The following is a 21307-nucleotide window of genomic DNA, read 5'->3' as shown; positions in this document are numbered from 1 at the left end:
TGTGATATTAGGAACTAGGAAATCACCAAAATAATGCGCAAATAATTGAGGCAAGATGCAGACAAATCGTGAAGCACAATCTACTACAGTAATGACCTAGGACTTGGAAGAACTATATTCCAGCAGGACAATGAACCAAAACAAAAAAGCCACATTAAAGAGGCCTTGATAAAAAAAGTAATTATGTCAATGGAATGGTTTTATATTATTTGCCAGCCATATTCATGATAAAACATACCACTTGCCAACTATTTCATTCTACCCTGACAAATGAACTAGTGTTAGCTTCTTTTCATGCTATATATACAGTATCTATCATATATATATATATATATATATATATATTGTGACACAGTCAGAGTAGGGGTCCCTCTCCTGGGTAGAGGACTCCTTCCTTACACACACAGCAGCTGGGAAACAGTACGCCAATCTGGATTCGAGTACAAGCTGGTCGGCGCCAGTCTTTATTGTGCAGAACAGAAACAACATAAAGAAACCATAAACATAAATCCTAGCCCTGGCTGGGCTCTAACTTTACAGGTGGTTCCCTCACTACAAGAACCTGGCAGGGCCTAATGCCCTCACCAGCAACAAAGGCACAGCACAGCACTTACAGATAGGTTTTTCAAGAGTTGTCTGAGCAAACTCCCTGCCTGCTCTCCCAGGTGAGACACTCAGCCTTAAACAAACTAGGCTTATATTGGCCACTCTCAGGTGGAAATCCTAACAAGCCTGTTACCAGGCTGCAAGACCCAAAAACCTGGAGTGGCCGTGGGTGGAGCCCTCCCTCTCCTCTCACCCACAACCCCCAGGTCCCAAACCGGCTTTTCAAAAAGCCGAGACTCAAGCCTGCTACACTGCAGACTTTCTCCTGGGGGTTTAAAACCCATAAGACAGGAATCTGGGACAAATGTACCTGCCACAGACCACTTTACCAGTGATCCTATCACATATCCCCCCCCTTTGTTTCGACCTGTGGGGCGGAACAACTGAAGCCCCCAAACAATGAACGCGTGACAACGCGTCTGCATTGGCCAGCTGGCTTCCTGGCCTGTGTTCCACTGAAAATGTAAAAGTTTGTAATGCCAAGAACCATCTCGTAATTCTCGCATTACTGTTCTTATTTTCGGACATCCACTTCAAAGGGGCATGGTCAGTGATCAATTTGAACTTTCTTCCAACCAAGTAGTACCTCTAACGCCCACTTTATGGCCAATGCCTCCTTCTCCACTGTGGTATACTTTCTCTCATGTACATTCAACTTTCTGCTTAGATAGAAAATAGGGTTTTCCTCCTTGTTCTGGGACAGGACCGCTCCTATACCTACTTCTGATGCATCGGTTTGTACTATGAATTCCCTGTCAAAATTAGGAGTCATCAGGACTGGTTGGGAACACAACGCTACGTTCAACTCCTGAAAAGCTTTTTCTGCCTCGGGACTCCATTCTACCATGACTTTTTGTTTGTCTTTGGTCAGGTCAGTCAGTGGGACTGCCATGGTGGCAAAGTTGGGTATAAACCTCCTGTAGTACCCCATAATTCCCAAGAAGGCTCTCACCTGCTTCTTATTCAGAGGCCGTGGCCAGTTTTGTATGGCATCAACCTTATTGAGCTGAGGCTTTATCAGGCCTCTGCCAATGGTGTATCCCAGATATTTTACTTCCTCCATGCCTAGACAACACTTTTTTGGGTTGGCTGTCAAACTTGCCTTATAGATGGAGTCCAACACTGCTTGTACCTTGGGTAAGTGAGACTGCCAATCAGGACTATGAATGACCACGTCATCCAGATAAGCAGCCGCATACCGTCTATGGGGCCTTAGAATCCTGTCCATCATTCTTTGGAAGGTAGCAGGTGCCCCATGTAGCCCGAAGGGCAACATCTTGTACTGAAACAAGCCCTCTGGCGCTGAAAAAGCTGTCTTTTGTTTGGCGCTCTCGGTTAACGGTACTTGCCAATACCCTTTGGTTAGGTCAAGAGTGGTTAAATACCTTGCCGTCCCTAGTCTCTCAATCAGTTCATCCACTCTTGGCATCGGGTAGGCATCGAATTTTGAAACACTGTTCAACTTTCGGAAGTCATTGCAGAAACGCACACTCCCGTCGGGCTTTGGAATCAACACAATGGGACTTGACCATTCACTATGTGATTCTTCAATAACCCCTAACTCTAGCATATTTTTAATTTCTTTTGACACCGATTCTCTTTGTGTTTCTGGTAACCTATAGGGCTTTAGATTAACTTCAACCCCTGGGTCAGTGATTATGTCATGTTTAATGACCGAGGTTTTCCCAGGTACGTCAGAGAACAGCACCCTATTTCTGATCAGAAACTCCTTAACCTCTTGTTGTTGAATTGCCGACAGGGTTTTTGCCACTGTCACTACGGGAACTAAGGGCCCTGGATTTACTGGAGGGGCTCGGAAGGCCGACATTACCGTTCTATTTTTCCAGTGCTCTAACAGATTTATATGGTATATCTGTTCCAGCTTTCTTTTCCCCGGCTGGTAAACTTTGCAATTGACCTGTCTCACTCTTTCTAAGATTTCAAAGGTCCCTTGCCATTTAGCCAAAAGTTTATTTTCCACAGTGGGAACCAACACTAAAACTCTGTCCCCAGGAGCAAAGCTGCATAACCGAGCATTGTGGATGTATACCCTCTGCTGTGCCTGTTGAGCCTGTTCCAGGTGCTCTCTCACTATCGGCACTACCGCAGCAATTCTCTCCTGCATTTGAGAAACATGCTCAATCACCGTTTTGTAAGGACTAGACTGCCCCTCCCATGTCTCTTTGGCAATGTCTAGTAACCCCCTTGGGTGTCTCCCATACAACAAGTCGAAGGGTGAAAACCCGGTGGAGGACTGGGGAACCTCCCTTATGGCCAACAATAAATACGGCAATAAGTAATCCCAATCCCTACCATCCTTGTCGACCACTTTCCTAAGCATGTGTTTTAACGTCTTGTTAAACCTCTCGACCAGCCCATCGGTTTGGGGGTGATAAACCAAAGGTCTTAACTGTTCTATTTTGAACAGGCGGCATAACTCTTTCATGACTTTTGACATAAACGGTGTACCCTGGTCAGTTAGTATCTCCTTAGGTATACCCAGCCTGCTAAAGACATGAACTAGCTCTCTGGCAATGGTCTTGGTTGAAGTATTGCGCAACGGGATCGCTTCCGGGTACCTGGTAGCGTAATCCATTATGACCAGAATATACTGGTGTCCCCTGGCAGACTTCATTAAGGGTCCAACCAAATCCATCGCTATTCTTTCAAACGGCACCTCTATAATAGGCAATGGAACTAGTGGACCCTTAAAATGTGGTCTGGGAGCATGATACTGACACTCAGGGCAGGATGCGCAAAAGTCAGATACCTCTTTATGAAGCCCGAGCCAGAAAAACCTCTGCATTATTCGCTCAGTGGTTTTCTCTACCCCTAGATGGCCTGCCGTTATAGGACCATGGGCCAGATCCAACACTGTTCTTCTGTAGGCTTTGGGAACTATTAGTTGTTCCACAACATCTTCCCCCTTCTTAGTCACCTGATATAACAAATCCTGACACATTCCCATGTGGGGATAGGACAAAGCACTATCAGGGTCTACGGGTTTACCATAAACTACTTTTACATTCTCCCTGGCTTTTACCAAAGTAGGGTCATTCAACTGCTCCACGGCAAAGACCTCTCTTCTGACCTCTAAATCAGGCAGACGATCAATTGGCCCAACAACACTTTCCACCTCAGTGGGAGGCACATCAGTTGGCGAGCCACCCTCACGCTCCGCATTCTCTACTTCGCCAATCATAGTAGAAAAAGGGAATAACTCTGCCTCAGAAGAAACTCCCTCCTCCACTACATCGACAACCTTCTCAAATGGGTCGGGGGTTCTTCACTTCTGGAACAAAACGGCTTTCCCACAACTTCCAGAAGTGAGCAAAGTCTCTCCCCAATATTGCATCGTACAGACCATGCACCAAACCCACAGAAACTATAGCAGAACCACATGGTGTCTCGATGTTCACCTCGGCAGTAACATAATATCGATTATCCCCATGTATGCAGGTCACACCAACAGTTTTCCCCTTACGCCTCAAGGGGTTCACCAGCTCAGCTTTCATAAGTGTCACCAAGCTACCAGAGTCTAACAGTGCCTCTACTCGGTTGCCATCTACAGTGAGTACACACATGTGCTTATCAGTCTCAGTCTGCCGGTCAGCCGTACAGGCTGTCTGTGCAAAGAAAGACCCCCTGCAGTAGACATGAGCAGTATCACATTGCATAGGTTCAGTTGTAAGTGAACAATTAGCGGCAATATGGCCGAAGCCACCACATCGGAAACACTGAGTCATATTAATGTCTAGTCGTTTACGGGGCAAGAACCTTCCCGGCCTGGCAGGCCTGTCTCCAGGTTCTACACCCTCAGTCTTAGGTACATTCCACTGCCCAGCACCCTTCTCCCCTGGAACAGTCTTACCAGTGTCTGTGGGAGTTCGCCGGTGCGCCATCGGGGCTTGGTGGGGCATACTCATCAGCTCCTCCGCCGCCACGTACCTCTCCACCAGCTCGACCAACTGGTCCGTGGACTTAGGGTCTGCATGGCTCACCCACTTGCGCAGAGTCGTAGGTAACGATCGCAGGTACCGGTCCATCACGACCCTTTCCACGATCTGTGGTCCCGTCAGCGTCTCAGGCTGTAGCCATTTTGAGGACAGATGGACGAGGTCATGCATCTGTGAACGTGGAGGCTGGTCCATATGGAACTCCCAGCGGTGGACCCGTTGGGCACAAGCAAAGGTGGTGACTCCCAAGCGAGTTAGGATCTCCTGTTTTAGTTTTTTATAGTCCTTGGCATCAGCCAGGCATAAGTCGTAATAGGCCTTTTGTGGCTCCCCAGACAGAAAAGGTGCCACCAGACTTGCCCACTGCTCCTGGGGCCAACTCTCCCTTTCGGTCGTTCTTTCAAATGCGGTGAGATAGGCCTCCACATCATCGCCCGAAGTCATCTTTTGGAGGAAGTGACTGGCTCGTATGGAGTGAGTGGTGGTGGGAGGACCAGTAGTAACATCTCTGGGCCGGGTGACCAGGTGCTGTACCACCTCTTTTATGGCCTGGCTGTTTTCCGCTAAGGCCTGGCGGGTTTCTTCAATGGCGACCTGTTGTTGCCTCTGGGCTGTCTCCAGGGCCAACAGTTGCACCCTGGTGGATTCCTGCTGAGCCCTGGTAGATTCCTGCTGAAGTTTGTTCGTCTCCTGCTGAGCTGCTGTAGCTAATGTCCTCCATTTTGTCCTGGGGTGTAGGTTGGAAGCTGAACCTTGCCTCTCTGAGCATTGGCTGACGCCTCCTCTATGGGACTCCAAGGACTCCAGCGTTATTTCCACACTCACAAATTGGGTGTCTGTCCCTTTAATATTTAAACGGAAAGTTTTCCTCTCGCTGCAACTTCAGTGTGTGTGGGTGCCCGCATTCTCCACCATATTGTGACACAGTCAGAGTAGGGGTCCCTCTCCTGGGTAGAGGACTCCTTCCTTACACACACAGCAGCTGGGAAACAGTACGTCAGTCTGGATTCGAGTACAAGCTGGTCGGCGCCAGTCTTTATTGTGCAAAACAGAAACAACATAAAGAAACCATAAACATAAATCCTAGCCCTGGCTGGGCTCTAACTTTACAGGTGGTTCCCTCACTACAAGAACCTGGCAGGGCCTAATGCCCTCACCAGCAACAAAGGCACAGCACAGCACTTACAGATAGGTTTTTCAAGTGTCTCTGAGCAAACTCCCTGCCTGCTCTCCCAGGTGAGACACTCAGCCTTAAACAAACTAGGCTTATATTGGCCACTCTCAGGTGGAAACCCTAACAAGCCTGTTACCAGGCTGCAAGACCCAAAAACCTGGAGTGGCCGTGGGTGGAGCCCTCCCTCTCCTCTCACCCACAACCCCCAGGTCCCAAACCGGCTTTTCAAAAAGCCGAGACTCAAGCCTGCTACACTGCAGACTTTCTCCTGGGGGTTTAAAACACATAAGACAGGAATCTGGGACAAATGTACCTGCCACAGACCACTTTACCAGTGATCCTATCACAATATATATATATATATATATATATATATATACAGAGACATGCCTAACATGCAAAATAAATAGTGGCCTCATGATTTACTGCTCATTTATAGACAAATAATGTGAAAATAAACCATGCTTAAGATAAATAAGGTATGTGACAGGGATGTAGTAATGAGACCGGCGGCCGCGAGGCCCGACAAGGGACTTAAGTTAGGAAATACCGATGCCTATCTTAATACTGACGCCGGTACACAGAAGGACGCCTGCCCGAACGAGGTAAGTCCGGGGCGTACTTAGTGTTAGCCGCAGAGGTGTGAGGGGGTTATGTTTAGGTTACATAGCGGGGTTAGCGTTAGGTTTTTTGGGGGCATTAGGGTTCGGTACCCCTAGGGGGGAGAGTTAAGGTTAAGCAACACTGGGGCAGTTAGGGTTAGGCACTAAAGGGGGAGGGTTAGGTTTAGGCGCGAAGGGGGGAGACATAGGTTTAGGTACTAACGTGGAGGGTTAGGGTGTGGGATGGGGAGGGTTAAGTTTAGGCTACAAGAAGGGAGGGTTAGGGGGAGAAGGGGGGAGGGTAAGTATACTTACCTGACCCTTGTCGGGATACCAACCATCGGGATGCCGCTGTCAGTATTGTGACAGGAGGCATCCAGACAGCCGGCATTACATACCGATTCCCTCCCATCTTGGCTGTTTAGCTTTTGCATATACCAGCATTTTATTTTGTATACAGTAGCTTTAGGAATGGTTGATGGATAAGGTAGATATTACCATGGAAGTTCATGATACTGGGTAGCTAAATCCACCGTCTATTTGTTTTCCTTCAAAGACCTACGACGCTTAAGAGGCTGGGAAGATGTGGATAGTGAAATTAAGGAAATATATCAAGAAGATCAATCAGAGAAAACAGAGGGACGTCTTTCAGTGAAAAACCTGTGCTCTTTCCGCCCACTTCGCTGGCAGCTAATCTGTATTATTGTCATGAACATGGGACAACAGCTGTCTGGGATAAATGCGGTGAGCTGGAAACTTTATAATGTAGTAATGGGCCTTATTAACTGTACTTCCACCATTATAATTGTAAAAGTAAGGAGTAGTAATATTCTGCAGAGCTCTTGCAAGATGAGCACAGCAAAGCACACGATGTGTGAGATGTGGGTGACAGTGACATTTTCATTGCTATGACTATATAAGTGACAGTGGTGCTGTTGTTGTAACAATGCGGAAGCTTGCTGCGACATGTATGTGAGCATTGCCCAGATGGCATGTTCTCTGTAGAGAAAAAAACTCATGACAGAAATCATCACAGGTTGTGGTGTAATACATAAATAGCAATATCAACTTAGTGAGGAATTAGGACTGTAAAAAGTAAAAAAAAAATGTATCTGTAAAAGTGTGAATATAATTGCACATGCTACATATTAAATTGTATGATGTATTTCTGTACCCTGTGTCCATAAATACGGATAAAACTTTGCTCTTAAATAAACCACTGTCCATGGGGCTCATTCAGAGATATACGCTTTGGCGATATTTATGCAGTTGGCCGATGTTTTTATTACATCGCACGTGTCAGTCGCATGGTGCATGCGTCTTGGTGCCTCTGCGATGTCGCTCACAGAGAGGATTTAGATACAGAGTGATTGACAGTTAGAGGGCCTGATTCACTATTGTACGCAACTGCGCTTACGCACACAATCTGGCAATTGTTTCGCACTGTGCGTGCATGCGCGAAACAGCCACTGCGATCGGGACTGCGATCGCAGCAGCTACGCAGACCCATTGCAGAGTGATTGACAGGAAGTGCCGTTTGTGGGTGGTGACGGGGGTGGTCTGCGATATGCAGGCGTCCCAATGCAATGCATAAATTATCCACTGCGATGCCATACTCAGTCTGAGGTCTCATAGCGTGCGCAGAAGTTAGCAATTTCTGGCTTGTGTGAGTGAGGCTGTGATGGTACCCGACTGTACCGATGGTTTCGCTATTCTGCTAAGTATTACGGATGTGTGCAATGTAAAGTGGGCGTCCTTATGTAGTGCTGAGTTTGCATTGAGATCGCAATGGATTACCATGCTATCGCAGTTGAACTGCGTGCATACACAATATTGCGTACCGTAGTTAATCAGGCCCAGATACAGGTTATGTGTGGTAACTGAGGGGTGGTTAGAAAAACGCAGGTGTTTCGCAACCATTGTATAGGCGTGTCACAGACGTTTTATAGGGAATCGGTATGACATACCGCCAGACGTGAGCCCGGCGGATGTAATACTGACGCCGGAAGACAGAAGAGTGAAGATCCCAACAAGGTAAGTAACTATACTAAAACTAACCTTCCCCCCCCCCTAACCCTCCCTTAGGGGCGCCTAACCCTAACCTCCCCCCCTAGTGCCTAACCCTAACCTCCCCCCAGGGGTGCCTAAACCTAACCCCCTCCTCAACCTAACCCTCCCAGGGTGTGCCTAACCATAACCTCCCCCGGTGGTGCCTAACCCTAACCCCCCTTCCCCTAGCCTAACCCTCCCGGGGGGTTGCCTAACCCTAAGTCCACCCAGGAGCCCCCTAAACGTAACCCCTCCACGGCTGTCCACTCCTGACGCCCGGCTTACATTCGTTCGTTATGCCGGGCGTCGAGGTTTCGGTAGGTCGATAATGATAGGCGTCGGGATTTTGATGTCTATCATTAGTCCCATGCTGGGATTTGACAGTCAGGAAGCTGGCGGTCGGCATTTCGACCGCTGGCTTCCTGACCGCATACCATTTTATAGGTGTGAGGGATCCAGCAACTGTGTCTTTGTATGCAGTTTCACTGGTGCATGTGTCTTTGTTCTGTTGGTCATTCTGAGTAGCCATAGGGTCATCTGATCTGAGTCCGATGCTTCGTATTGGGGTTTGGTACGCGAACCCGATGCTAATAATGCCGACAGCGTAATCCTGACGGTTGAAATCCCAATGCATGCAGGTAAGTATTCTAACCCTTCCCCTAACCCTACCTACACCCACAGTTCCCGCAGCCTAACCTTAACCCTCCACCCCCAGCAGCCAAATTCTAACACCCCCCGAAGCCTGACCCTACCTTCCCCTTCCGCAGCCTAACCCTCCCCCTAGTGCCTACCCCTAACCCTAATATTCACCATCGGGGTCGCAGCATTCGGAATTCTGAAGTTCAGATTCTGACTGCTGTCGAGATTCCGGCGCCTGAATTCTGTCTGCTGGGCTGGTGACTACATGCCAGGTCTTTGTACGCAGATGTTGTAACTTTTTACGCAGCCACTTGGATTTGCAAAGCATCCTGTCGGTGCCTCAATACAAAACCTGACGGCTGTTACATTTGCATAATAATTCTCAGTATCTGCGTAAAACGCTTTAGCGACAAGATTAGCGTACAACTCTTAGCAGGCACAATGATAATTAATAAATGCATGCTTGCCGACATTCTGACAGCCCCTCCCGGGAAGGGTCTGCCAGGTCGGCCAAGCAGGGGGACATGACGCTGCATATTGGGCGTGGCCAAGCATATTACCCGGTAATGGGGACGTAGTCACGGAATCACATAATTTTGGCCCCGCCCCACCCCTGCTACACAATATTGAGATTATCAGCATTGTGAAGCAGGGGGTGGGGTCATGATGACAGGATTCAGCGTGAATTGCATCATCGCCACCCACCCGCTGTGGGGGGGGGTTTGTCTAGTAATTGCGGGGGGGGGGGTGAAGTGGGGCCCGGGGGGTCGGCAGCCGGTCTGGAGGCTTGCCTACTTTTCCTGGGGGCTGGGAGCGGCACCTGATTTTCGGGAGGCTCCCGGCCGAATCGAGAGAGTAGGTAAGTATGATAAAATGTATACATTTAAACATGCTTTAGAACTCCCTCCCACAGAAAATGGAGTAGTCAGATGAAGATCAGGGCTGTTATAGCTATATACAGATTAGGTGGATGCCAATTTCACTTGATACAATCTGAATTGCAGATTGTGTAAATGTTTGAAAATCTTTTCAGATTCATTTCTTGTTTTACCACTTTATGTCTCATCATTGTTGAGGTTAATATAGCATAAACTAAAACATTCTCATGTAATTTGATATATTAATTAATAGATCACTTCTTTAGGGCATTTACAGAGCTGACGCGCAGTCAGGGCCAGACAAGGTAGCTGCTTTAAGGACAACACAGCATATGGGCACAGGTCCAGCTCCGCAAAGTGCTGTGTAGTTGTATTTCTGTGCTGTAACTTTGGTAGGAAAACTTCATCCTCAGATTGAGGCCTAACCAACAACAGCCAGGTTTTCCCATGATAGTGTTATGTAAGGTCATCAAAAAGACATTAGGATGACATTAACAGCGATGAATGGATTATGCCAGGTGTACAGTTTGGGGCTAATTCATGAACATGACCCATTTGTTGAATGCATCCTACAGTTTGTAATTTTGGGCATGCTCAGTAGCCAAGGAACTATTCACAGTTCAGTGTTGTACACATCTCAGTTGTATCTCCATTTGTGGCTGACTGGGTGTAACTGAGGGCCGCTATATTTCTACTATCTACTTTCATACTATATTTCTCTTTAAATTTTGCGTCTTAGTTGTATCGCAGACGCAGAGAAATGTTGCTCACAGTGTACTGCAGACGCTGGGTTGTGACTTTAACCACATGGCATGAGGAAAAACTGCGGCTGCTCTCATCAATTTTACACAGATTCAGACTCAGTGCACACAGATGTACAAATGTCGTGCACCCCATTGATCAGTGTACACTAGCAATGCATTTTTGTTGCTTCTATGTGTTTTAATTATGCAAATAAGACGCACATATTGAGCAGAAGAAGACGCTCAGCATGCCAAGTCCCTTAGGACCTGGCGCGTTGAGGGGTCCGAGTGGGGGCAACAGTAAAAAAAGGACACATCTGCATTCGCACGTATGCTAACTGTACTGGGGGCTTATCATGGGCGTACAGGAGGAATTGCAAGCTGTGCTGAATGGAGTTTACCAACAGATTATTTGCACCTGGTGCAGGGATAGTGCAATTTCACACTGATAGTGAAGACTGCTAATAGATGAATAGGAGCTATACGGCCACATAGACATGTGAAATGCTACATTTGGGTGAATATCTACATTTATTACAGTAGTAACATGCAACCCTGATACAGTCCTTATGTCTGGAAGCCAAGAGGAGTGGACTACGTTTAGCATCTTTGCATTTTGTCATTTTTGTGTCACCATTTCCACCACTGCAATAAAGTGATTAATTGTTGATTTTTTAATAATAAAATGCTACCATTTTCTTATACATGTAATAAGTACATAAGTACAAGCTAAACGCCATTTTGTCCAATAAATACACAAACAATGATAATAAGTGGCACATCTGTCCCATCTACTTATATGATACGAAATCAGAAAGGATTGTACAAGGATAAGTGCAAAATATATTTAATGGCTTTGGATCAGTGTCAATGCAATTCTGTATTTGAAGTTGAACTCTTTATTGAAAACATGCTTTAACTTGAACCTTATTCCTTCATAGGTTTATTACTATGCAGACACTATATACAGAACAGCTGGAGTTCCGGATGACACAGTTCAGTATGTAACCGTAGCAACGGGAGCTGTCAATGTTGTGATGACTTTGGCTGCAGTAAGTCCTATGTGTGTAGTCAGAGCATTGAACTGGTCAGTAACATTGTACACAAGCGCTCAGTATTCATCTAAATCATTTGTAGACAATAGGCTGCCCACTGGCTGCCTCTGTCCCAGCGAGGCTTCACCTGCCTGCTGCCGATCTAACTTATTATCTGCTTTTCTATGAAGCTTAAGCACTGCTTGATTAGTGCAGATGACCCTGTGGATGGATGAGAGGAGGAGCGATGTATGGAGACGACCTCCATTCACAGCATGAAGTTGGCTGAACAACGGTTGGGTAGATTGAACCGTTTGATTGCAATGAGGGAGATGTACTAAACTCTGGAAAGTGATAAATTGGAAAGTGATAAAACTACCAGCCACTCAGCTCCTAACTGTCATGTTACAGGCTGTGTTTGAAAAATGACAGATAGGAGCTGTTTGGGTGTTAGTTTATCACTCTCCAGTTTATCACTCTCCAGAGCTTAGTATCGACGGTATAGACCGGATTTCAGTTGTTTTCAGGTCCATACACTGGTGTAAAAAAACAAAAACAAATTACTTCAGCGCTAATCTAGCTTTTAAGAATCTTTATAGTTATTTTATTGTGTCACCAAATCTAAAAAAAATTCTATAATTACCGTATCAGCTGCAAGTCCACAATTACAGGGTGTGTGTACACCCAGAGAAAGACAAACTATATACTAAGAATGGGACTGCACTTATTTATTAGAACCAAGTTGTGAAATGACAGAAAAATTATATAGCAGTCAGGTTTCCCAATAATAATAATTTAATCACATATAAGAATAAAATACACATATATAACAAAACATTTCAACATATATTATTAGGAATAACTATAAATCTTAGATCACAAATTGTATAAAACGATCTGTATAATTTCAACATTCAATACATTGAATAGAATAGACCAGGGGTCTTCAAACTTGGCCCTCCAGCTGCTGTGGAACTACACATCCCAGCATGCACTGCCACCTTTTTGATATAACAGCATGCTAAAACTATGTGCAGTGCATGCTGGGATGTGTAGTTCCACAGCATCTGGAGGGCCAAGTTTGAAGACCCCTGGAATAGACCCATAAAAGCACCTATTGAGAGAACAAAATATTTTTTTATCTAATGTTCACTGATGGTTAGGTAGTATTCCACTTGCATGTGTATAAATAGAATATCCCGTGCAGAATGCTCTGTGAGGATCACATATGATTTAATAGTCCCAAATAGGAAGAAACCGCGAGGTAATGTTTATAAAGCTTAATTGATGTCACAAGCTTTGACCGCACTAGGTGTACCTGAACCGCGGGTTTGCTTTGGGAAATAGCCTGATTCGGGCAGCCCTGCTCCAGCAATCTTGTTTGGCTCCCGTGTGTTCCAGCTCAGGTTGGTCACTTAGCATCCACCGGGGTCTAGTGTAAACACCACAATGATATCTTGTGCGCTATGCTTCCTACATAAGGTTTGTATTCGGCACGACACTCCAGTGTCTTTAGCTCAGATCAAAGTGCTGTATATGGGATCTGACGCGTTTCGCCCTAATAGATTAGCGCTTTATCAGAACTATGATAAAGCCCTTATATATTAGGGTGAAATGCCCTCACCACGAAACGCGTGGTGAGGGCAGTTTTGGTAGAAGAGAGCAGCAGCCCAACTGAGGAAGGTCAGTAAGAGAGTGGGAGTAGAAATGTTTTACACATGACCACATCCTTGATAGTTCAATTTATGTCCCCTATTGCAGAGTCATGTGTGCCTCTCCTAATGTGGGTATAAATGTTGCTCTTGTTCAGCATCTGTTATGTAAAATCGCTTATCTCTAGATTAATGTCTATACAGATATTCCCAATGTATCATATCCTTTAAATCTCTCTTTCTTCAGATTTTCATTGTGGACTCCTGGGGTAGACGGTTACTTCTGCTCCTAGGTTTCGGGACATGCTGCATTGCTTGTATTGTTTTAACCATCGCACTTGTATATCAGGTGGGCACATCTTTTATTCTGATAAACACTCAGGGGCTTATGGGGTATATTTATCAAGCAGTGAAAAGCGTGGAGAAGTGGATCAGTGGAGAAGTTGCCCATAGCAACCAATCCTACCTATTATTTGATAGACTGTACTTGATAAATGCTATTTCAAAACTGATTGGTTGCTATGGGCAACTTCTCCACTAGCACACTTCTCCACGCTTTTCACTGCTTGATAAATAGACCCCTATGCGAGATGCCAGCTCTGACAAGATTCTGGCGAGTCTGCCTGTATTATTAAAGTGGCAGTCATTTAAGAGGCAACACCAACCTGGCCAGAGCCTGTATCCTGCAGCCTATTACATACGCCCCTCCGTCCCTGTACATTCCACAGCAATGTTCTCTTATGGTTTGTTTACATATCTGTCTGTGTGAATTAAACATTGTATTGCTCTCTGTGAATTGCTCATTGGCCCTGATTCAGAGCCGGACGCTCTGACCAGAGCGCTGGCTCTGAATCAGGGCCCACCTCCATAAATATGGAGCGTCCTCCTGGACGCTCGTATAGCTGTGGGCCACCACCCACAGCATATACGAGCGTGCAGGATGATGGTCGCGATGGTCTTGACCATCGCGACCATCGCCACTGCGAGCAGAAGCCTGCCAGGAGTGATTTTGGCTCTATCAGAGCCAAAATCACTCCCACTGACATCACTAGTGATGTCAGTGGGGCCAGCTTCTGACGGTAGGCATTCCCTTGGGAACGCCTCTGTCTGGCAGGCACGCCCCCGGCATGCCCACCAAAGGGGGCATGCTGTCAATCAACATCGACAGCACGCCCCATTTGATCAGACACTACGAGCGAAGGAAAGTCCTTCGCTCGTTGCATCTCGCGCATGCGCAGTGCAGACCATCGAACCACTTGCGAGCGGACAGCCGCTCGCGAGTGGGTCTGAATCAGGGCCATTGTTCCTTAGTAGACCTTCAGAAAAAAAGCTTGGACTGCTGTAACTATGTGGTGATGAATAATGTGGCATAACCGGGGGTTAAAGTGGGCCTGAATGGGCCAGAACTGCGTTCATCACTTCTATTTGGAGACGGAACCAGTACCGCCTCCTCCAACCCACCTAACCCCGGTGCCACAGGGAGGCTTCATTTGCCGGGCGCCCGCTGAGGTTTTGTTACCAGCAGGCGCCTGGCTCCCTCCCACAGCACCAGCCGTAGACTGGAGCTCACTCATGAGCTCCGGCTTCCGGGTCCCGCTGTGTGCAGTGCACTATGGGATAGACGTCATGACGTCTCTCCCATAGTTCAGATTGAGGAGCAGCCAGGGAGATCAGACGGGGAGTGGGGCTTAAGGGAAGTATTAGTTGTTTTTTGTTGTTGTGTAAGTGGCTTCACAATAGGGTACATTACTACAGGGGGCACTACTACTGGGGGCATTACTAAAGAGGGGCATTACTATTGGGGCACTACTACTGGGGGAACTACTACAGGGGCACTACTACTGGGGGAACTACTACAGGGGCATTACTACTAGGGGCACTACTATTGGGGGTACTATTACAGGGGGATTACTAATGGGGGCAATGCATAGGGGGCACTACTCCTGGGGGCACTGCATAAAGGGGGCTCTGTATAAGGGACACCACTACGGGGGGCACTGCATAAGGGGCATCATTACTGATGGCACTGCATAAGGGGCACTACTACAGTGGGCATTATGTGTAAGGGGCACCACTACAGTGGGCATTTTATGTAAGGGGCACTACTGCTGTGGGCATTGTATAAGGGGCACTACTGCTATGGGCATTGTATAAGGGACACTACTACTGTGGGCATTGTGTATAAGGCACACAAATGTGGGCATTGTGTAAAAGGGGCACTGCAGTGTGTCATACATGAATAAGATGCACTACTATGTGGTGTAATGTGAATCAAGAATGTGTTAGTGTGTGGCGTAATTTGTTTCGGGAATACTATTATGTGATCACGCCCCTTTCTTTTGTGAGCATGCCCCCTTTTTAACGGCACGCACGCGGTCCCTTTATTGACATTGCACTGAGGGGGGGGGGGGGGGCGGTGAGTTCCAGCACTTCCCTAGGACCCCTTTAAGTACTGGGCATAACCAACGTGGTTTAGGCCAGTGGTGCCAAATCTTTGTGTGAATTTGTTCTGGAACGCCACGTGCAGTTTGATCCTGGATCTTAAATCCCAAAACAGATTCCACATATCTTCTTGGGGTCCTGTCCCAGAGCTGGCACATTACTGATCTACAGATGCAAATAATATAATACATTTATTTTTGGAAAAACAGGTACTTGCAAATCTATGAACTCTGATGCATGTGTTAAAGCTATGTATATGTAGTCATGTCATTTTTCTTCAAAAACACATAATCTATACCTCAAACTAATGAGGGTGAAAAGACATAAAATGTGTTAGGTCCCACGCCTTCCACTAACTACATTATACACAGCAACCCGGGCTGGCAGAACATAGTAAGACTGGTATTCCAGCCTGCCTGCCTGCCTGCCTGCCTGCCTGCCTGTCCTGAAAAAAATATATTTTCCTGTGTCGGCAGGTTGGCGGCTGCTGTTTCACACTCCTCATACCCAGGTGCTTATCATTCCCCTGCCTCATCCACCAAGAAATAATCCTTTATTTTTCTTTTTGAAAGGGAGAGAGAGGTGGTCATAAATGTATGTATTGAGGCCATTTACTTGTGTTAATCATAACTCATTTCCTTTCAGAGCACCGTGCATTGGATGCCCTACCTTAGCATTGCCTGTGTCATCATCTATGTCATTGGTCATGCCATAGGACCCAGTAAGTAGATTGTGGTAAAGGCATATTTGAGATCTTTCATTTTAATTTTACTGAGTGTGAGAGAGGTTAGTGTGAGAGAGAGATGAGTGTGTGAGAGAGAGGTGAGTGTGAGAGAGGTCAGTGTGAGAGAGAGAGGTAAGTGTGAGAGAGAGAGGTGAGTGTGTGAGAGAGGTGAGTGTGAGGTAAAACAGTAAAGGGAGAGATTCATTCTCTGACTAGAAAGTCCTATAACTTTTCATTATTGCCCATCTATCTGTATCATTACTGGGCCACTGTCAATTAATAAACAGTTTGGGGGCTATAGTACATTTACTATGCAGCTTTTTTCAAAACCGCTGCGTCCTCAAACGCTTAATTTAAAGGTGCAGTTGTATTCAATATAAAACATGCCTGGTTTTGTACTTAATAAAATTGCCTCTTTAAACCCAGTGGTGGAAACCGCTAAGGGCACAGTGGCTTTAAAAAGTGCTGCATAGTAAATTTAGTATTAAAAGCAGGCCGGGATTTCAAGATTTTCTGCCCAATTTCTGCACCTCTGCCCAATTTAATATAAAACCTTAAGAGCGCTCTCACAAACACGCGCTGAGAAAAAGGACGAAACACATGACGACTATCGTGCGTTCTACTGATGCATTTAGAATGTGCTTTCTATGCGGTATTACCAATACGATCTGTTATACTGGTGGCACTCATTCATAGCTTTGAGAAATACAGCAGGTCATGGTAAGTTTTTAAACACTGTATTAACATTTTACAATGAGCATCGGACATGGGGCCTTATTCAGAGATGTACATAAACCCAATGTTCACACAGATCTGTGTATGCGCATAAACCGCACTTTGCAGGACCAGATCTGGGCTGTGATGTCGCTTCCAGTGTGCCAAATACTGCAGCATGACTGACCTGCTGCTGGCGTTTGGGGTGGTGACAGAGCGGCGACATGAAGTGTTACAGAAAACAGGGGCGTGTTGTACCCATTTTCTGGCCATGCAGAAGCCAATGGCTGCGTCCTTCCAAGACATCCTGAGTAACCTGAGGGTTACTCAGATGTCTGATGGTCACGCAGTTGATCCGATAACTGCATCTTCAGACACAGTATCTGATCAGGGAAGCCGGCAGTGGGCGTCTTTTTACGTAGACGCCTCCTACTGCTTTTGCATATTTTAGCCCAGCTGCTGTGTACACATATGCAGCGGATGTGCTACTGCGTTCATCTCTTAATCGGGCCCTTAATAGGTAAACCTTGAACGCAATCGGCATTTGCAAATTTTGAATCCAATAGGGGTTAAAGTGTGATTGTACTGTACTTCATACATGTTCATGGCCATCAAGCCAGGGATATTCAACCAAACTTGAACCAGTTCAAAAATTTTGAGCATCTCTACCTACAGCCATACAATATTCTCAGAAAATGGTAGAAAGTCATTATGAACAGACATACGAGGTGCAGTCTACAACCAGACTGGGACAATAAAGCTGCAATAGTGAGAATATTAATTATGATACTGTATTATGCTTCATATAAAGAGTTTTCAAAAGTATATATATATTATTATATTATATTTTAATAATATAAAAAACATGTTTCCCTCTCTCTGCCTTTAGGCCCTATACCATACGTGATCACCACTGAGATGTTTCGCCAAGCCTCCCGTCCTGCAGCTTTTATGGTGGCTGGCAGTGTACACTGGTTGTCAAACTTCATTGTTGGGCTAATCTTTGAATTTCTTAGGGTGAGTGCCTGGTATAGGCTGCCATGGGTTAGTGCCTGGTATAGGCTGCCATGGGTTAGTGCCTGCTATAGGCTGCCATGGGTTAGTGCCTGCTATAGGCTGCCATGGGTGAGTGCCTACTATAGGCTGCCATGGGTGAGTGCATGCTATAGGCTGCCATGGGTGAGTGCCTGCTATAGGCTGCCATGGGTGAGTGCCTGCTATAGGCTGCCATGGGTGAGTGCCTGCTATAGACTGCCATGGGTGAGTGCCTGCTATAGGTTGCCATGGGTTAGTGCCTGCTATAGGCTGCCATGGGTGAGTTCCTGGTGTAGGCTGCCATGGGTGAGTGCCTGCTATAGGCTGCCATGGGTGAGTGCCTGGTATAGGTTGCCATGGGTGAGTCCCTGGTATAGGCTACCATGGGTGAGTGCCTGGTATAGGCTGCCATGGGTTAGTGCCTGGTATAGGCTGCCATGGGTGAGTGCCTGGTATAGGCTGTCATGGGTGAGTGCCTGGTATAGGCTGCCATGGGTTAGTGTCTGGTATAGGCTGCCATGGGTTACTGTCTGGTATAGGCTGCCATGGGTGTCTGGTATAGGCTGCCATGGGTGAGTGTCTGGTATAGGCTGCCATGGGTGAGTGCCTGGTATAGGCTGCCATGGGTGAGTGCCTGGTATAGGCTGCCATGGGTTAGTGTCTGGTATAGGCTGCCATGGGTTAGTGTCTGGTATAGGCTGCCATGGGTGAGTGCCTGGTATAGGCTGCCATGGGTGAGTGCCTGGTATAGGCTGCCATGGGTTAGTGTCTGGTATAGGCTGCCATGGGTTAGTGTCTGGTATAGGCTGCCATGGGTTAGTGTCTGGTATAGGCTGCCGTGACTAAAGTAAAAAAAATAACTTAAAACCTTTTAAAAGCATATTAGTGTTCTGGTCCCGTCATTTGCCATGTCACTTGTTACTGTGCCCATTATTCAATGTCTACGTCTATCTTCCCATTTCTGCCCCCCTCCCATTCTCTCTCATCTCTGTCCGTCTTATCTTTCTCCATTTCTCTCTGTTCTCCTCCTGCTTCTGTCTCTCTGTAATCACTGTCCTCTCTCCCCATTTCTCTCTCTCTCTCTCTCTCTTATCTTTGTTCTCCCTTCCCACCTCTTTCTCCCACTTCCTCCTCCCACCCTCTATCTCTCTAATCTCTTTACCTGTCACCCTTCTCTTAGCTCTGTCCCCTTAAGCTGGCCATACAGTAGTACGATGCAATTCATTGTACGTTTTCCCTTGAATTCCCCGGCAGATCCCTGTCAGTCCCAACCACATGATTTGGTGCTTTTTTCACACACAGGATCTGCATACGATTATGATAGATAACATGGGCTGCACATCTGATCATACAATACGTTTTAAGAGCGGCGGGAGCACGCATCGGATCATATCCTACCTAAATACTACACAATTGCAACACATTGTACGATGCGTCTAAAATCGGGCAATCGGCCTGAAATCGCTGTAGTGTATGTCCAGCATTACTCCCCACCAGAAGGAGAGAGGCTCCTCCTCCCTGCTCACATGCACTGAGGACAAAGCATCAGGAACAGTGAAAGCTGACTGCGGATCTGTGCCCTCCTGTCAGTGCCACCTCTCCCCAGCATGGGATGATGGGTACAGACTTCCATTCTGCTACTACTGTTCCTGGTGCTCTGTCTAGGGATGGCCTTCAATCATTGATGGTTTGCCACCGATAGCGGAGATCCAGTGGTTCCCTGCCAACAAATTATTGTTGATTTTCTTTTTTGCTTTCCAGCGCAGTGGACATGGCACTTTGCCCCATTTCGAATGGGTCAATCAGCCCCCTTCTCTGATTGGTCCACCACCAGCTCCACTCCCCATTACACCACTAGGCCCATGCCTCTCTTACCTGATTAGCCCACAGGGATGTTTATCGATGGTGCAAATGTGCCAGTGTAAAATACTGATGGTAGCCACTAGACTGCCATTACGTAGATTATATTATAGATGTGCTGTGTTTGTGTTAAATTTGATCACATTTTCTCTTAATTTTCCCTTGCAGAATGGATTAGGACCGTACTGTTTTGTCCTGTTTGCTGCCATCTGTTTAGCTACATTCCTTTTCATATATTTTATTATTCCTGAAACCAAGGGCAAAACATTCCTGGAGATCAGTCAGCTGATGGCAAAGAGGAATGGACTTGAGGAGAGAACAGACTCCAAGGAATTTCAAGACCTGAACCCAGCGTTATGTGAAATGCCACTGGAAAAACAGGGGATAACTGTAACTAATAATACTCCACTGTGACCATTTATTTCCTTACTGGACTGTATTCTGCTGCTTGCACAGTTAAACTGCTATGAAAACTACTCATCACCCTTCATTTAAAGGTTTACAGAATAGCAGCTCCACCCAGCATTTTACAGATGGCTATGCAAGGTGGACTTCTGTTTGCCCGATTTCTACATAACGAGCTAGACATATGGAAGCTTCTTCTTTTATTGTCCATGGTGTTCCTCATTTAATAAACATTTTACTTTTTTATTATTCACATTTTTGAAGTGGTCATAAGATATTCTATTATTTAAATCATATATTATTAATATCATACTTTGCCTACTTTTGAAAATTAGTTTCAGGGAGATTATAGTCGGTTGTAGTATATGCCATCGAGGGGGTGTGCCATGCTCTGCCCTAAGGGCGTGTCTAGCTATTACTATGGCATACCTCCCAACATGACCCTCTCCAGGAGGGACACACTGCTCTGGTCCTGGACTTCCCTGGTAAGAGGTGGGGCTGCAGTGCTGTTCAAAATTCAAATAGGGGAACCTCACTAACTGTCATTTCACACGCTGCCAAACATCACTGGCTGGGACTCACTGGCAGTTGGTGTGACTCCCCTATTTGAATTTTGGAATGTACCGCAGCCCCACCTCTGGAGCCTCCACCAATCATAAATTACCAGGGAAGTCCAGGACCAGAGCATTGTGTCCCTCCTGGAGAGGGTCATGTTGGGAGGTATGCTATGGGCGTATCTATTTGGTAGTTGATAGATCCCATTCAGTAGATGTACCCAGACGTCACCCATATCT

General features: G+C 46.4%; 1 protein-coding gene across 1 annotated transcript in view; it reads left to right on the top strand.

The window, feature by feature from the left end:
* LOC148453758 (solute carrier family 2, facilitated glucose transporter member 5-like) overlaps positions 1-20522 on the top strand; it is a 52397-nt gene extending 31875 nt beyond the window's left edge. Inside the window, exons 7-12 of the mRNA XM_088461765.1 lie at positions 6895-7082; positions 11589-11699; positions 13581-13682; positions 16421-16496; positions 18103-18230; positions 20277-20522. Coding sequence (XP_088317891.1) covers positions 6895-7082; positions 11589-11699; positions 13581-13682; positions 16421-16496; positions 18103-18230; positions 20277-20522 — 851 coding nt within the window. The remainder of the gene's footprint in view (positions 1-6894; positions 7083-11588; positions 11700-13580; positions 13683-16420; positions 16497-18102; positions 18231-20276) is intronic.
* The last annotated feature ends 785 nt before the right edge of the window (positions 20523-21307 follow it).

This window comes from Taudactylus pleione, unplaced genomic scaffold (genome assembly GCF_031769625.1).
Source record: "Taudactylus pleione unplaced genomic scaffold, aTauple2 ptg001093l, whole genome shotgun sequence".
Lineage (NCBI taxonomy): Eukaryota > Metazoa > Chordata > Amphibia > Anura > Myobatrachidae > Taudactylus > Taudactylus pleione.
Note: the sequence above shows the minus strand (reverse complement) of the source record. Positions and strands in the feature narration are given on the sequence as shown.